Genomic DNA, 16,460 nt, shown 5'->3' with positions numbered 1-16,460 from the left:
TATTATGTCTGGCTCAGAATTGAGATCAACCCCAAAGAGAGGAACCACTTTCGGTGTCACCTGGAGCACGAGGGCTTGCAGGAGCCCCTGGTCTTGGGGCCTGGAAGGAGGAAAGAGGTGAGAAACTGAGTGGTTATGACATGTCACCTCTTGGTAAGATGGACAGCATTGTAAATCGAATAAATGAAAAACAATGCATAACTAGATGGTTCAAAAATGTTGGGTATTTTTCTGTTACGTCATCTAAAGTTTTCAGATAGAGAACAGGAAATTTAGTTCTCCATTTAGTGATGGTAAAAAGTCATTTTGACAAGGGAAGTGGAAACCTAAGAACAAAGGTATGAAAATATGATATACAATACAGTGCAATACAATATGATGCAAAAAGGTACAATTCAATGCAATATCAGTAAGGGATTTGATAAAGTAGACCACAATCTACTACTTCATACAAAAGAAAAGTGTCAGTTAGAGAGCATCATCATCATATGGTTTTGTAACTGGCTGACCAACCACATTCGATGTGGAACGGCATCTACATGGAGGGAAGTACCCCAAGGCTCTGTTTTAGGCCCTGTACTCTTCAACATCTTCATCAATGATTTGGTTGGGAATAAATGGGGAACTCATCAAATTTGCAGAGGACACCAAGCTGGCAGGAATAGCCAACACTCCAGAAGATAGGCTTAAGATCTTAAGGGTGGAAACTAATCAAGGAGAGAAGCAACTTAGTACTGAGGAGAAACTTCCTGACAGTTAGAACAATTAATCAGTGGAACAGCTTGCCTCCAGAAGTTGTGAATGCCCCAACACTGGAAGTCTTTAAGAAGATGTTGGATAGCCATTTATCTGAAATGGTATAGGGTTTCCTGCCTAGGCAGGGGGTTGGACTAGAAGACCTTCAAGGTCCCTTCCAACTCTGCTATTGTATTGTAAGATACAGAAGGATCTTGACAAACTTGAACATTGGGCACTATCTAACAAAATGAAATTCAATGGTGAAAAGAGTAAGGTTCTACATTTAGGCAACAAAAACGGAATGCACAGGTACAGTATAGGTGGTACCTTGCTCAACAGTAGTAACTGTGAAAGGGATCTTGGAGTCCTAGTGGACAACCATTTAAATATGAGCCAGCAGTGTGCAGCAGCTGCCAAAAAAGCCAACACAGTTCTAGGCTGCATCAACAGAGCGATAGAATGAAGATCACGTGAAGTGTTAATACCACTTTATAATGCTTTGGTAAAGCCACACGTGGAATACTGCATCCAGTTTTGGTCACCACAATGTAAAAAAGATGCTGAGGCTCTAGAAAAGAGTGCAGAGAAGATGAGCAACATAAAGGATTAGGGGACTGGAGCCTAATACAGTATAAAGAATGGTTGCAGGAACTGGCTATGCATAGTTTAATGAAAAGAAGGACTTGGGATGACCTGATTGCAGTGTTTCAGTATCTCAGAGGTTGCCACAAAGAAGAGGGAGTCAATCTATTCTCCAAAGCAGACAAGAAGCAGAGGATGGAAACTAACCAAGGAGAGAAACAACCTAGAATAGGGGTGTCAAACTCAAGGCCCGGGGACTGACTCTTGCCCGCGAGGTGCTTACATCTGGCCTAAGGGGCTGCCCTGGAAAGAGTGAAGGACCGGCCTGTGGAGCCTTAGTCTTGCCCTCCCGAGCTCCATTTTTGCTGGCAGCATCTTGGAGCAGGTCATCGCAACCAAAAATAGAGCTTGGGAGGGCTGCCTGTGCAAACACACCCCAGCTCCATTTTTACTGGCAGAGTGATGCAGGAGGCAGTCACAGCACAAAACAGATGTCAAAAGGGCCACCTGCGCTCCTCCCCAGCACTGTTTTCTCTGGCGGAGTGCTAGCAAAATAAGCTACTAGCAAAAGTGGCATTTGATCACAAGGCCAGGAGGCATTGGAAGGGGAGGGGGGGCTTCCTTCAGAAGGGGAGACACTGCCTGGAGGCCGGTTCAGGCTGAAAACTGCTTCCACAGCTCAGCATCTCCACTTCAGGAAGTTCAGCCTCTGTCTAATCAGAACCATGTTTCTCCTCCTTTAGTTACAGTGTGGTGGATCACCGTCGGAATTGTGGCTGCCGTAACCGTGGGACTTTGGATTCTCTATCGGAGCTGTAAGTGAAACACACACACACACACACACACAACACACACACACTGCTGAATTTATGCATTGACTGAGTGGGTATAAATGGCAGAGCGTCCCTAAGAGTTTCAGCCAGGACCTACACAAGACCCTTTCCCACAAATAGCATTTTGAAAAGAAAGCAACAATAAATTATCCACCCATTTTTCCACTTTCTGTAAATATCAAAAATGTTCTGCATTTGCTGAATGGGAGGGAGCCTCTTTGGCCTCAATTTTTTTTTAAATTTAGTTTGTCAAACATGTACAAGATAGCAGGTATAAATATAAACATGGGCATGAATTAGGAAAATGAGTACAGATAAATGGGGACAGTAGGACAGGGAGAGTAGGCATGCTGGGGCACTTATGCATGCCCCTTTATGGACCTCTTAGGAATGGGGTGAGGTCCATGGCAGGCAGTTTAAGGTTGAAGCTGTGGGGGGTTTGAGGATGTTACAACGGAGTCAGGTAGAGCATTCCAGGCATTGACCACTCTGTTGCTGAAGTCGTATTTTCTGCAATCGAGTTTGGAGTGGTTTATCTTGAGTTTGTATCGATTGTTTGCCCCTGTCTTATTGAGGTTGAAGCTGAAGTAGTTGTTGACAGATAGGATGTTGTAGCAGACAATTGTGTGCACTATGCTTAGGTCAGACCGTAGGTGGTGCAGTTCCAGGTTTACTTCAGAGGAGCAAATATTAGGGGCTCCGAAATCAAAGTAAAGTCCCATTAATGATTTCTGAAGGGCCAAAAAAAACCATAATCCTGCCCTGAAGAAGATCCTTGTGCCCACTCGTTTGGTAAGAGGGTCCTTCAGGGAAGCACTGATGGAAGTAAAGGGGGAACTCACAATCACACCTGGGGATAGGGAGGAAAGTCCTGTAGTGGAAGGAGCCACTGCTTGTTTGGCTCCTATTCAGAAGAAGAGATGTGAGAGGGAAAAAGGATAAGAAAGTGTCTAGAACTTGAGCTTCTCCAAGTCCAGATCTCAACATATCCATGTAATTTTCTCAGCCACAAGGCGGGAAATGCTTTGCCATTTCTCTTATCTAGGATGGGCCTCTTGCACTTGTTTGCAATTTGCTTGCCAGTCTCAGATGGAAGTACGGTACTAAGCCAGTCTGTCAAGATCAAGCCAAGGTTAGACAAGGTTGCTGGTACTTAGATCTTGCTGGATTGGGAGTTTGGAGTACAAAGCAAAAGAAGAGTTGGATTAAGAGCTGCCACGTCTGGAATATATGGGGAACACCAACTGTCTTGTACCATTGACAGGTTTCCCAGAAGTTTAGCATCATTGCTTAAAAGTAATTGATGGTGAACAATGTCTTATTGGGAACAGTCAGCTTTGAATGGCTTCAGTGGTGGTGGGAAAACAGGACTATGATGTCCCACATGAACTCTTAATAGGAACATGGACAGTTTCAACATGATTATTTCTTAACACCCCCAGGAATGTCCCTTCCAGTTCCCCATAGTCAGAACCTCTAGAAAGCCCACAACTTTGCCTTTCGTCCAGGGGTGAAATGCTACCGGTTCGGACCAGTTCACCTGAACCGGTAGCAAAAAATGCTACCAGTTCGGGCGAACCGGTATTTCCAAGGATCAGCTGTGACATGCGATTTATATTAGCTAGAATGCAGAATTTCCTACTTTCTAGCTAATCTAAATTGCATGGCACAGAGGATTCCCACCCACCCACTTGCTGTTCTAGTTACCGTTCAGGCACGCTCAGTAGCAGGCTCTGCCCACCCACCCAGATGTCATTGTGTCCATTTTTGATGCTCTGCGCATGTGCAGAAGGTCCTGTGCATGTGCGGAGTTGGCGTGTGTGGGTGGAGCGTGCGCTCCTATTTGTGAACCGGTAGTGAAAGTAAGTAGATTTCACCCCTGCTTTCATCCCTAAGAAGCAAATCAAGATGCTGGGTCAAAATCCAGACAGCTGTGCCACCTGGGTCCTTGGAGATCTTCAGCTTATATGCACCCCAGGCAGGGAGCTGGCGCCCCAGAAATAAATTATCTTGTCTTTTTTGCCATATATCAGGCAACTGGCTGGGATGCAGGAAAATTGTGCATCGGGATGAGACAAACTGCTTTAATCACCGCTCTCGTTCTCTAGAATATTCTCCCCTAATTTATTGCACAGAAGATGAGATTCAGCCACATGCAATGCTCCAGCCCAAAATTACATCAGAGGTAAGCCTCACTGTTGCTGAAATGTTTTTAATGAATAAAATTCGGGACTTGAAAAATAACTGAGTGCAGACAGGTATCAAATTGTTGGGGTGGGGAATTCATCTACAAAATCTTCCCAAGGCAGCCACGGAGGGATGGTGGGTTGTCTGGGGCTCCTGTGGGGCTCAGCCCCCTGCTGGGAAACCTCTCAGCAGCTGCTCTACAGGGAAGATCTGTCAAAGCTCAGCTTCTTTGCCCCACCAGCTCCAAGGAAGGAGAGTGAGGCAGGAAAGGAGCAGGAATTGGGGCACCCTGGGAAAATGGGGGATTTCTGCCCAGGGAGGACTGGAGGAGAGGGGGAGAAAGGGATGGTGGGCTGGAAAAACATGGGGGGAGGCTGTCTAGGATAAAGACTTTTTGCTGATGATGAGCTGGAGGTAGAAGAGAGACAAGAGGAAGGAAACACTGGTGGGAGAAGTGATGGTCCCTAGAAATTCCTCTCTCTCAGGGGGGATCTGTTTGTGTTTTGGGGTAGTGCATACTCCACTTTGGCTGCTTCCTTCCCCACAGGATTGCTGTGGGCAGAAGACAGAGCTAAGGAAAGGAGAGAGAAGACCTCTGATGGCTTCCTCAGATGCCTATTCAGACAACAAGGAAGGACCAGCTCTGGAGATTTCAGAGTTGGGCCTGGAGGAACGTTTGAAAGATGCTGATGCCCCGAAGCCAGGAATGGAGGGGCTGCAGGAAGAAGTGAGCCCAAGAACCTCAGAGGAACAAGCGGATGAGCACCTGGCTGGAGAGGAAGGGGGAGAGACACAGCTGCAGCTGGAGGGCTCACAGACCCAGCCAGAAGCCCAGGATGGGGAAGGATTTTGCTGCAGCTGATCAGGTGGGATGAGGAGAAACTGCCTCCTCCACCAGAGGACTGAACGGAGGGAGGCGCGATGGCGGCCGGTGAGGCTACTCCGTCACAGGGAGGCGCTTTCCTCAGTCAGTGTGGGTTGCATAATGAGTCAGGACACACAGTCATTGCTGATGGATTGAAGACAGCTGCCTGCTGCCTGAGGCAATCTGAGCCGTGATTGGTTGCCTTGAGTGAAAAGGGGGAGTTTCCTGCTTTCCCGCCTTTTTGCCCCGCGTGCCTGACGGGCTCTCTGTCATTTACCTCATGATTTTCCTGCTGCATTGATTTACCTGACGATGCTCCTGCTTGCCTCTCTCTCTCTTTTTTTTTTTTACTGTAAATATATTTATTTATATAAAACCACCACGTTTTTGTCTGACTCCATTTGGCTGACAGTGACCTTGGCTTTATCCCACAAAAGACAGCAGTGACAACACTAGGTATCTTCATTACTGCTCTTTTTATTTTTTTCTTCTTCTATCTTTCCAAAAAAAAAACCATAAAGCAAAACAACAAAACAAGGATTACCAAAAAGTCACAGGAAAAAGGAATATACAACAAATATCACATTAATAATAAATGTATGACTCTATGACCTCCACCGTAGTTGAATGCTGATATCTGTAACTACAAACCTGATAGGATTCACTCCCTTCCATCACCAGTGTAAACAAGATAATACATTTTTCATCCATACTTGTTAATTCACAATTTTACACAATTCCCTTGATAAATATCTCAGAGGTGCAAGTGTTTTATACATCAATCAAATTGACCCAATACTTTTTCTATCTAAAACAGCTGTGGGGGGGGAGCTGTTGGACCTCTTGCATAGGGCAGGGGCTGTAACCGAAAAGGACCCACAAGGGAGCAAAGCTTAAGGGAAGGGAGTGTGCCCCTCTATCCGCTCTGGAGGATGGGCCTCTTAAAATAAGGATGACTGCCCTGGTTTGTCTCTGCATGGCTGGGATGGGAGACCACCAGGAACGATCAGAATAGGAGGCTGAACTGGGGAGCAGTTCCAACCAATCAACCATGGTTAGCTACATCAGTAGACACAAGGTATCTTGCCACTGTTACCTCTAGATGCTAAATAATAAGTGATCAATACATCAATATGTGAACAAAAATAGTCTCTTAATACATAAATTAAAATACATTAAAATGGGTTGTCCCAAGTCAACCAGTAGATAATCACATCAATAGATGTAAGGCATAATGGCCACACTGGGTTAAATAATAGCAATACACCAATACATGAATAAAATACATATACATATCAATACATATAAAGGTAGTCCTGGAGTCCACTTAGAATTCATCCAGCCGCCCACTTCCATCTCCATGCCATCCAAGGAAGGGGCAGCCTAGAGGTCCCCATACCAGTGCTGACACAATGGTGGCCTCCTGCCAATCCCTGGCCTTAGGAGATGGGCACAGAGCCCAGGGACATGCGGCAGCAGAAATCGAAAGGCCATTCTTTGTAAGCAAAGTATCCTCAGTGATAGGATGGGAGACCACCAGGAGAGGGCAAGGGGATGGCGAGAGGGCAATAGGGCTGCTGGTGACCTACTGCTAAGGCAGGACTTCCCTCACACCCTCCCTCCCTCTCCTCCCTTCCATCTTTCCTTCCTTCCTTTGCCAAGAAGGGGCAAACAGAGGGTGAGGGGGTGGCAAGGCCATCACCCAAGACAGGAAACCACCACCAGAGGCCGGGAGGAGGGGGAAGGGGAGGATGAGAGAGGGGGAAGGGGAAGATTTCAATGCAGACAACAGTCTAAGCTCCTTCTCCGATTACTCTCCTTGCCTAGGGAGTGTGGGGAGAGAGGGGGAAAGGGGTCGCTCCGAAGGAGTCTTGCGAGAAGAATGAGGAGGGCGTCGCTGTGGCTGCATTCACACAATAGGCGCGCCCAGGTCGTTCGCAGGCTGAAGGTAGCTGTCCTTGGTCCCACGGATTAAGCTCCGTATTGTGGGCAAAGTCAGACTACACGCCTCACTCTTGTGAAGACGCTGCAGCAGTTTGTGGTCACCAGACAGTGCAGTTCCCCCCTCCCCACCCCCCTCTTCTGTTGCTGTTTCCATTGGTTTGTTTCGGACTTTAGGGCCTGGCGGAAAACCAGCTGAGCTCCGAGCGGAGGACTCACCCAGCACTGCAACCGTTGGAGACGCTTTCAGTTTCTGGGTGCGACATGGGGGTCTTCAGTCCGGGGGGCGGAGGGGCGCGTGGTCGGAGGGCGATGGAGCTGCAGGGGGCGCCCCTCTGGCTCCTGTGGGCTGTGCTGGAGTCCTCCGTGCCGGGCAGCCGCTGCGGTGAGTTTCTGGAAGGCTTTGCGACCTGGTGGGAGGAGATTCAAAGCGAGAGGAGGGGGACGCCCGTCCTGCCTGGGTCTCTTCCTCCCCATTCACCCTCCGTTTCAAGTTCCTTTCCCAACGGGAAACATCTCCCTTCCTTCGTCCTTCGCTCAGCCTCGTTCCAGAACTGTTTTGTATTCTCATTGTAATTCCTATTTGTATTTGAGCAAGGAAGTAAACAACGAAAGGCTGACGTTGAGATTCAAAGTCGCCATTAGTTTCCTCTTTTTTTAAAATAAAATAAAATCCTGTTATCAACCTATGAGACACACGCACAAAACAAGGAAGGTTTGAATAATTTATGGCTTCTGTGGGACAATATAACATTTGGTGTTTGATTTATCATCAATTCTAAATAAAATTATAAACAAGGAGTGAACGTCATCAGCGAATGTTTACAACTCAAGGTCCACGCCTCCTCCCCCTCCCTATCCCGCCCCCCCCTCCAGTCTGCCAATCAGCTCCCTCTTGAGGAGAGAAAAGGCCATTTTGCAAAGCACCCGAAGGCCAGACAAGGAACAATAGATAGAAACTGAACAAGGAGAGGTTCAACCTGGAAATAAGGAGGAACTTTCTGACAGTGAAGACCCATGGAATATAAGTTGCCTTCGGAAGGTGTGGGAGCTTCATCACTGTTCAAGAAGAGACTGGACTGGCATTTGTCAGAAATGTAGGCTCTTCTGCTTGGGCAGGGGTTCGACTTGATGACCAACAAGGTCCCTTCCAACTCTATTAATCTGTATCTAACTCAGGATGAGTTTGTCTTTCTGTGTGTGGTGCAGCTTCCTGGACTCTGAAGTCTCCATACTCTCTACTCTGCTGTGAAACTACAAGCAACTTGTGTCCTGCTGTGCAGTGGGTATTGAGTGGCAAAGAACATGCAGTGTTCTGTTATTTGTTAACTAACATAGTTACTTTGTATTTTAATTTGATGTATTTAATTTGATTTGATTTCTCACTTTTTTCTTCTGATAGAAGTTGTTATGGGATCAAGTTACAGAAGTGGTCAGTAGTTATTGTAGTAGTTTTTATTCATAGCATTATCTAGAACTGGAGATGTCAACATCATTTCTTGCAAATCACTCCGTGTTTATATTAAATTTTCTATAACTGCTTCCTGCTATTGGACCAGTCTGTACCAGGACTCAGTGGACTATTGGGATTCCAAAAGGAAGTTTGGGGCTATTTCTGAGGCTTTGATATTCATTACTGAACATCACTGATATTCATCTAAATAAGGTATTCATCGTTGTTTGGAGGAGATAGTCATATCCTTGGACTGAATCGCACCTTCGCAGCCTCCTTTGACAGCTGGAAGCTCCTTGATCCTCTGAAGAGCAAAAGAAAAGGCAGAAGAGGAATCTGAAACACTGCTGGAGGAACACGAAGAGTGAATCTAATCAACACAGTAAGATCCTTTTTTAAGAATTATCTTGTGACAGTAAGAGCAGCAAAACACAATTCTTCCCCTTCCAATATACGTACGTATATGGCGACAGACCTCCAGTGGCCTTGTTCGGGTTAACCCAATCCTCCCTGGGAAAGAAGAGAACTCTGTGAAATGCTTCCTTGGCTGAAGAAACTTTACTTCCAGCTTTCAAAGTTTATTAGCTTTTGACATTCCTAAACAGATAAACAAGTTGGAGACTAGCTCTCAAGAAGAAAAGTGTGTTAGTGCAACTTGGGATCTGGCTTCTCTCTTTCGTGAACTCTTAACAACCTTTTTTCCTTACCAAATATGCCCCTTCTGATGTCAGGCCTCATTTTAATGAACATGTGTGGTATTGTGGGATGCAAATATGTAAATACAATACAATAGTAGAGTTGGAAGGGACCTTGGAGGTCTTCTAGTGCAACCCCCTGCCTAGGTAGGAAACCCTATACCGTTCCAGACAAATGGCTATCTAACATCATCTTAAAGACTTCCAGTGTTGGGGCATTCACAACTTCTGGAGGCAAGCTGTTCCACTGATTAATTGTTCTAACATGTAACATGTTTGACTGCGTGGAACTGATTTCCTATGCAAAGGGGAGGCTACGCTTATTCTGTCCAGTCAACTCTCCTCTTGCATTTTCTTTGTGGTGTTAACTATAAAAAACATGGGGCTTGAGGTTCTCTCTTCCTTTACATAGAGAGACCCCACTTTATCAGGGTACCCTAATAAACTGCTTTTAAATGATCTTCCGACTCAGTTGCTTATTGGGAAGGTAAACTGAGGCAGACCCTAGAACCAGATTTGGCTTTCAGTATGTAGGGTCAGATGGGAGTCAGCTCCACCAGCAACTGTGTGAACCCAGAGGTTCCCCTCACCAGATGTGCCCAGCTGTTTCCAAGGCCAGCCAAGAGTTGCCTGAAAACTTCTTTCAGGGTTAATTTCATGACTGGAATCCTCCAAAGCACAGCAGATGGTTGGTCTCCTGTTTGAGAGCTGCTTTTCATGACAGCATCAAGGGAGGAGCTGGAGCTGCAGACACCCCCCCCCCCAAATTACCTGTTATGTATTGAGATGAATAGCTGGAACTGGCTGCTGAAGTCAGGTCTGCTATTGAAGCAGCAAAATACTTCAATCTGATTGGTTGGCTAGGTGACAGCTTCCCGTGAAAGCAGCACTGTCAGCCAGCCTTATGAACTAATAAAAAAGAGGTTTGCTGAATTCACTCTGACTTCGTCTCCATTCTCACCCCAAACTTCACACTACCCTTTATGCTGTTCTCTTTTCAGGCTCCTCCAGGCACTTCCTGTCCTATTCCTTCCTGGACGTGTCAGAGTCCAATCAGAGGCTGCCCCAGTTCAGCACCATGGTCCTCCTGGATGATGAGCCCATCGCTCGATATGACATTCCCACTGGGAAGTTGGTTCCTCTGGTGCCCTGGATGGAGGAGGAGGCGCAGGCGTTTGTGGTACCTGAGAAGGTGTTCAGAGCTGACCTGGAGTGGTTATCAAAACTCAACCCCCAGACTGCAGGTGAGCAGAGGCAGGTCTGCCTTCAAGTTCCAATTCTCCCTCAAATCTCACTTTCCCACCTCTTGTCACTTTGGTTATTGGGAAAAGAGGCAAGAAAGTGATAAGGTAAGAGCTTAGGGCAGTGATGGCGAACCTATGGCACGCGTGCCACAGGTGGCATGCGGAGCCATTTGTCAGGGCACGCAAGGCGCTGCCCTGTCATGTGGCCAGCGCGCATGCGCGCGCTGTCCAGCTGAGTTCACCTTTTTAAAAGCCATTTTTCGCCCTCCCCAGGCTCCAGAGGCTTTATAGGAGCCTGGGGAGGGCGAAAAGAGCCTCCCCCGCCCTCCCAGAGAGCCTCCAGAGGCTTCAGGGACTGTCTGGAGGCTTCCCTGACGCCTTCGGAGCGCTTAAAACGACCCTCCGAGCAACCCGGAAGTCACTTCCGGTTTGCTCGGAGGATCCTTTTGAGCTCTCCAAAGGCTTCAGGGAAGCCTCCAGACGGTTCCTGAAGCCTCTGGAGGGCCTGGGGAGGCTCTTTTCGCCCTCCACAGGCTCCTATAAAGCCTCTGTAGCCTGGGGAGGGCGAAAAAAGCATGTAAAAATGGAGGGGGGTTCGTGCATTGCATTATGGGTGTGCCACGCCCGCACACGACCCCCCCTGCGCTCCCCCCACTTGTGGCATGCGAGCCAAAAAAGGTTCGCCATCGCTGGGTTAGGGGGTTGAGATAAACCCTGTGCCAAAGCTCCGACTAACTCAACCAAATCAGAATTCTGAGACTGGAACCTTCCTCAAAGAACTTCTTTATTGGCTACAGCATATCGGCACAGGTGAAAGCAAAACCAACTCTAAATGTTCCCCGCGGTTTCAGTATAATCAAAAGAGTAAATGATTCCCTCCCCAAGTGTCACATGTCACATTCTCCAGTTAGGTTAATTGGAGAGCTTCTTAGACTCCTCCTCTCCCTCTCCACCTCTGGACTTGACCTTGGTTCCTACAGGTTAAAGATGGTGGAGGCAACAATCCTTGTGGCCCCTGAAAGGGTATTTAGAGCTGACCTGGAGTGGCTATCAAAACTCAACTACAAGATTGGAAGTGAGCAGAGGCACTCAAGCCCCAAATTCTCCCTCCAGTCTGACATTTGGCCTCTTGTCACTTTAATTTATCAGGAGAGGCAAGCAGGCAAAATCCCAAAGGTGCTTTTTCCAAAAGTCCAAAAGTTTTGGTAAAAAGCAGCTTTGGGACAACCATGACCTACCTAGATGATTGAAAATCTTCAAAGCCGGCAAAAAATAGAAAGTCGGTGGCTTGAACCTTGGATGGTTGACATGATATGGAAAGGAAAATATCGTTTGGACACCAATGGCTGCAAGGAGCATAATGGTGAGATATCCTTTTCTGCAAAGCAGGGGTGTCAAATTCAAGGCCCCCGATCTGGATCTGCCCCACAGAGTGCTTAGATCTGGCTGAGGGGGCCGACCTGGAAATATCAAAGGATCGGCCCACAGTACCTCTGCCAGCCAGAAACAAGCCTCACACAACCTCCCGCAGCCCATTTTCAGCAGGAAGAGTGCTGCAGGAGGCCATGGAGGCCGAAAACAGGGCGCAAGCCCCGTTTTGGCCTGCAGAGGCACTGCAGGCTGTTCTTTGATATTTCCAGACCGGCCCCATTGGCAGGAGACAGAGTACTGCAGGAGGCAGAGGTCCCCCTCCCCGTGCCCCATTTTGGCTGGCAGAATGTTGCAGGAGGCAGCATCTTCTTCACCTTCTCTTTATCAGCATCTGCCAACTAGAACTAGGTACCCTTCAAGATTTGAATGGCTGTTGATCAGAAGAGCCAAAAACATCTGGCTCTTCACCCAGGTCTTTGACGGGAGAGAGTGAGCCCCCTTACTTTTCATCTTTTATCTTAACATTTTACCTGTGATTGATTTAATTGTAAAAAAAACATTATTTGTTCTGAGCCACCCAGGGTCATGGAGAATTGAGTGGTATATCAATTTTGTAAATTGTTGTGGATATTAAGTCCTCCTCTAGGGCTGTGTCAGAGGTAGTGACAGAAATTGACCGTGGGACAGGCAGTTTTTAGAGACGTCTGGAGAAATTGTCAGTTCATTTATGCTCTGCTTATATACAAGAGAGTTCAGTCTCAATTCTACATTATGGAATTGAGACTATTTGTGCCAGAAAGTAAAATCTCCCTTTGTCTGGAATAGCTGTTTTGAATGCAAAGGGGAAAAATGCATCTTGAGCCTGTGTCAAATGCCTAGCATGGCCATGCCTACCCTGAACGCCCAGTGGTGGGTACTTACCAGCTGAACCGGTAGTGGTTTGGTGGCCTGGGTGACTGGAACCGGCAGCAACCCAGGCCTGCCATGCCCCCGAACCGGTTCCCCAGTCTCTTCTCCCATAGCTGGCACTTTTCTGCGCATGCCCAGAACAGTTTTCACAAAAACCCTCTCTCAGTGAACCAGTAGTAAACGGATTAGGAACCCACCACTGCGACCACCCCCAACCCTCTGAGATCAAACACAACCCTGATGCAGCCCTCAATGAAATCAAGTTTGAGACCCCGGTGTAGAAAAAAGAAAGCACCCTTCACCTGCTCCAAGATCTCCGTCTCTTGTTCTTCATGATCTGGCCCCAGCCCAAAAGATTAAGTTCAGTCCCTGATCACACAAAAGCGATTCCCCCTACCCTGCTGTAAGAAAGAGGAGAGGAAAGATCCATTTTCAGCACTTTCATTGCATCAACGACCCTGTCTAGCCATCTCATCCTCTGCCATCCCCTTCTCCTTTCTCCTTCCATCTTTCCCAACATCAAGGTCTTCTCCAATGAGTCCTCTCTTCTCATTTGGTGGCTAAAGTATTTGTTCTGACCCAGGCTTCCCAAGAGCAAATTCCTTATCCCGACAAATTTGATTAATTGACTGGGAATTCTGCTCATTCACATCCAGCAAAGCCTTTCAAGGGAGGATTTACAGTCACAGACCTTCTCTGGTTTGGAGAATTGCCAGGCCGATATCTGCAAAATGTGGCAAGGAGTCTCAGAGAGTCATGAACCAATTAAGCAAACTTATTGTCTCCTGCAAACTCCACTCCCCTTTCGCTCCTCTTTTATTTGCTCTGGGAGGGGCCATTCATCATCCACTTGTAACCTTACTCCCAAGCCAACCCCTGTTCTTTAGCTGTTCCCTTGTCTGGCAACTCTGTGCATGCGCATACTGGGAACAGGCTCCAGCTATTTGTCTGCCTCACTGATGTCTGACTCTGAAGGCAGCTGATAACTGGCATATGGCTCTGGCCCCATCTCTGCCTCCAACAAAGAGCCCTCATCGGAGGCTTCCCCAGACTCCAGGACTGGCCCATGTTCCTCCCCAACCTCTTCACTGTCTGAATCAGCTGCCAGCTCTGGTGGCCGCTGGTGGGCCACAACAGTATTTCAGCTTCAGGCTCAGCTGGTGGGATGGAAATAAACATTTGAATCAATGGTGAGGTGTCCAGGCAAGAGGAACTCTGGATTATTCCTATCCCATCTTTCAGGGCTTCACACCTGGCAGGTGAGTTTGGGCTGTGATCTCAGAGAAGATGGGAGCAAAGGAGGGTTCTTGCACTATGGCTACAATGGGATGGACTTCATCAGCTTCGACAAGGAGACCCTGAGATGGGTGGCAGCTCAGCCCCAGGCCCAGAAGATCAAGGAGAATTGGGAGGATGATACAAGGAGGTCCCAGAGGAATATAGTCTACCTGGAGGAGACCTGCATTGATTGGCTGCAGAGATACCTGTCCTACCAGAAGGAGGCTCTTCTTCAGACAGGTGAGTCACCAAATGGGCCCTGGTTTTGCAATTTTTTCTGGGGTCCTTCCACCCCCCCCCCAGTATTTTTCTGCACCTTCACATGCTGGACAGGAAGAGATTTGGGCACTTACCAAATCAAACTACAGAAGGATGGCAGGGGGGAAACATCTTCAATGCCCCCCTAAAATAAGTTTTTCAAAGATAAGAACCAATAAAACTAATTAAGTAAGAGATGGAGGCTGAGAGCCATTGGCATTTCCATGAGAAAATTTTGCAGAGCAGAAGAAAGTCTAATTCTCACATCCAGCTGAACCAAAAGGTGGTTTTCTTCTTAATTTCCATCTGGAACAACTTGAACAAATTCAATGTGGGATATCCAAACTAAATCAGCCCCCAAGCAGTGCAATTATTTTGGTATGTGTCCCTTTCAAAAGGAAAGCTAAAGAGTTCAGTGCCCCCATCTTTTGAGGGTCCCAGAGATTCAGGAGAGGAGCGGGAGCAGTGGGAGAAGATGACCAAATGAGGTTTTAGCTACCTACTAAATCGTTTCAACACAAAGACCAGAAAATGCTGAGAACTTTGTTGTTGCTGTTTCTGCAGAGCCCCCAGTGGGGAAAGTGACTTCCAAGATGGTGGATGACAGCCTGGAGGTCCTCACCTGCCAGGCCTTTGGCTTCTACCCCAAGGAGATCCAGGCCATCTGGACAAGGGATGGAGAGGTCTGCCAGTATGAGACCCTCCATAGAAACGTGGCCCCCAACTCAGATGGGACCTATTATGTCCAGCTCAGCATTGAGATCGACCCAAAGGAGAGGAACCGTTTTCGGTGTCAGGTGGAGCACGAGGGCTTGCAGGAGCCCCTGGTCTTGTCCTGGAAGGAGGAAACAGGTGAGAGACTGAGCGGTTATAACATGTCACATCTTGGTGAGATGGGTGGCATATATATTTATTAAATAAATAAATACAAGTTTGTAGATTGTTGGTTTTCTGATTTGTCATTTAAAAGTTTCTGAAGGAAAGGAGAAAATTTAGGACTTTGTCCAGCGATGGTAAAGAAGTGATTATTGAGAGTGGAGTTGGAAGTGGAGACTTAAAAATAAAGACATGAGAATATGATATGGAAATAGAAGATTTGAGAAATACGAAACACGGTTTTGTTTTCTGGCAGAATTATCTGATGGGACAAGTTGCACCAGGTCATTCAATGCCCCTTTCAGCAGGGGAGATTGGTTTTTTATTTTTTATTAATAACGTTTTTTAATTTGTTATTTTTATACATCTTATTGCATTAATTGTTTGATTCCTGGGTGTCATACAGTTCAATACAAATAAATGTAACAGTTTTATTCCTAATACTTACATTACATTTTTAGTTTTACTAATACATAACCTCTGCTATCATCTTTCAATTCTAAACCTTCTCAGGTTTCTGCCACATGTTGTATCATCTTAACATCTGTTTTTACTATTTATTACTTATATCTACCTCTATCTTAGTCTTCCCCCCTTCTCCTATCATTCTAATATTCAAAGATATGATCTTTACTTTTTTCATTATTCAATATTTCAATATGCACTTCTAACATCAGTCATGATCTTTCAAACATTTAGTGTATATTCATTGTTAATCACATTTTTACATATTTAATATTTTCCCAACCCTTCAATCCTTATGTGTCTGATATTAATACTCTTGTTTTTATTGAAATATGTTCTTTTTTGTTTAATCCCAAATTTTCACTGTTAATCACTTTTTATACATATTTAATAATACCTTTATACAAATTCTATTTATCTAATTTACAAACTATTTTTCAAACTATGTAATTCTAATAATAATATACATTACATTACTACCTTACTAATATATATTCAGAAATGATTTTTATCTCTTACACCACATACAAAGCAATTATCCAACTTATATAATTCTAATATTCATACACATTGTTGAAATACTTTCATAGCATATTTTGCTTTACATTCCTTTTCTTTCCTTTTATCCCACACCTTTCACCCTCATCCTTATTTTTAATCATCTTCTCTTTTTTTGTGTGTTGTCTCCCATACATTTTTTTTAATTCTTTGATTTCAACTATTTTTGATTCTGTGTTATAACTATTCCCTCTAGTTTTCTCTCCC

The 16,460-nt window shown here is 46.0% G+C and overlaps 2 protein-coding genes and 1 long non-coding RNA gene across 10 annotated transcripts in view; 2 read left to right on the top strand and 1 right to left on the bottom strand.

The window, feature by feature from the left end:
• LOC309383820 lies at window positions 1-4,249 on the top strand. The gene is made up of 3 exons (XR_014173922.1): window positions 1-117; window positions 2,064-2,135; window positions 4,187-4,249. It is a non-coding gene; the product is annotated as an uncharacterized lncRNA (long non-coding RNA).
• The window catches only part of LOC309383778 (major histocompatibility complex class I-related gene protein-like), a 140,309-nt gene that overhangs the window by 74,951 nt on the left and 48,898 nt on the right, over window positions 1-16,460 (bottom strand). The gene's annotated exons all lie outside the window — the stretch shown is intronic.
• LOC309383784 (major histocompatibility complex class I-related gene protein-like) overlaps window positions 1-16,460 on the top strand; it is a 57,226-nt gene that overhangs the window by 12,314 nt on the left and 28,452 nt on the right. The window contains exons 3-5 of one of the 6 annotated variants that reach the window (XM_081936675.1): window positions 10,487-10,538; window positions 14,061-14,336; window positions 14,919-15,206. The exons of 3 other annotated variants lie outside the window; for them this stretch is intronic. In XM_081936675.1, coding sequence (XP_081792801.1) covers window positions 10,487-10,538; window positions 14,061-14,336; window positions 14,919-15,206 — 616 coding nt within the window. Of the gene's footprint in view, window positions 1-7,337; window positions 7,532-10,486; window positions 10,539-14,060; window positions 14,337-14,918; window positions 15,207-16,460 lie in introns of those variants that run through there. 2 more of the 6 variants (XM_081936674.1, XM_081936677.1) reach the window with 2 other exon arrangements.

Source organism: Natrix helvetica (assembly GCF_964273705.1).
Source record: "Natrix helvetica genome assembly, chromosome: 1".
Lineage (NCBI taxonomy): Eukaryota > Metazoa > Chordata > Lepidosauria > Squamata > Natricidae > Natrix > Natrix helvetica.
Note: the sequence above shows the minus strand (reverse complement) of the source record. Positions and strands in the feature narration are given on the sequence as shown.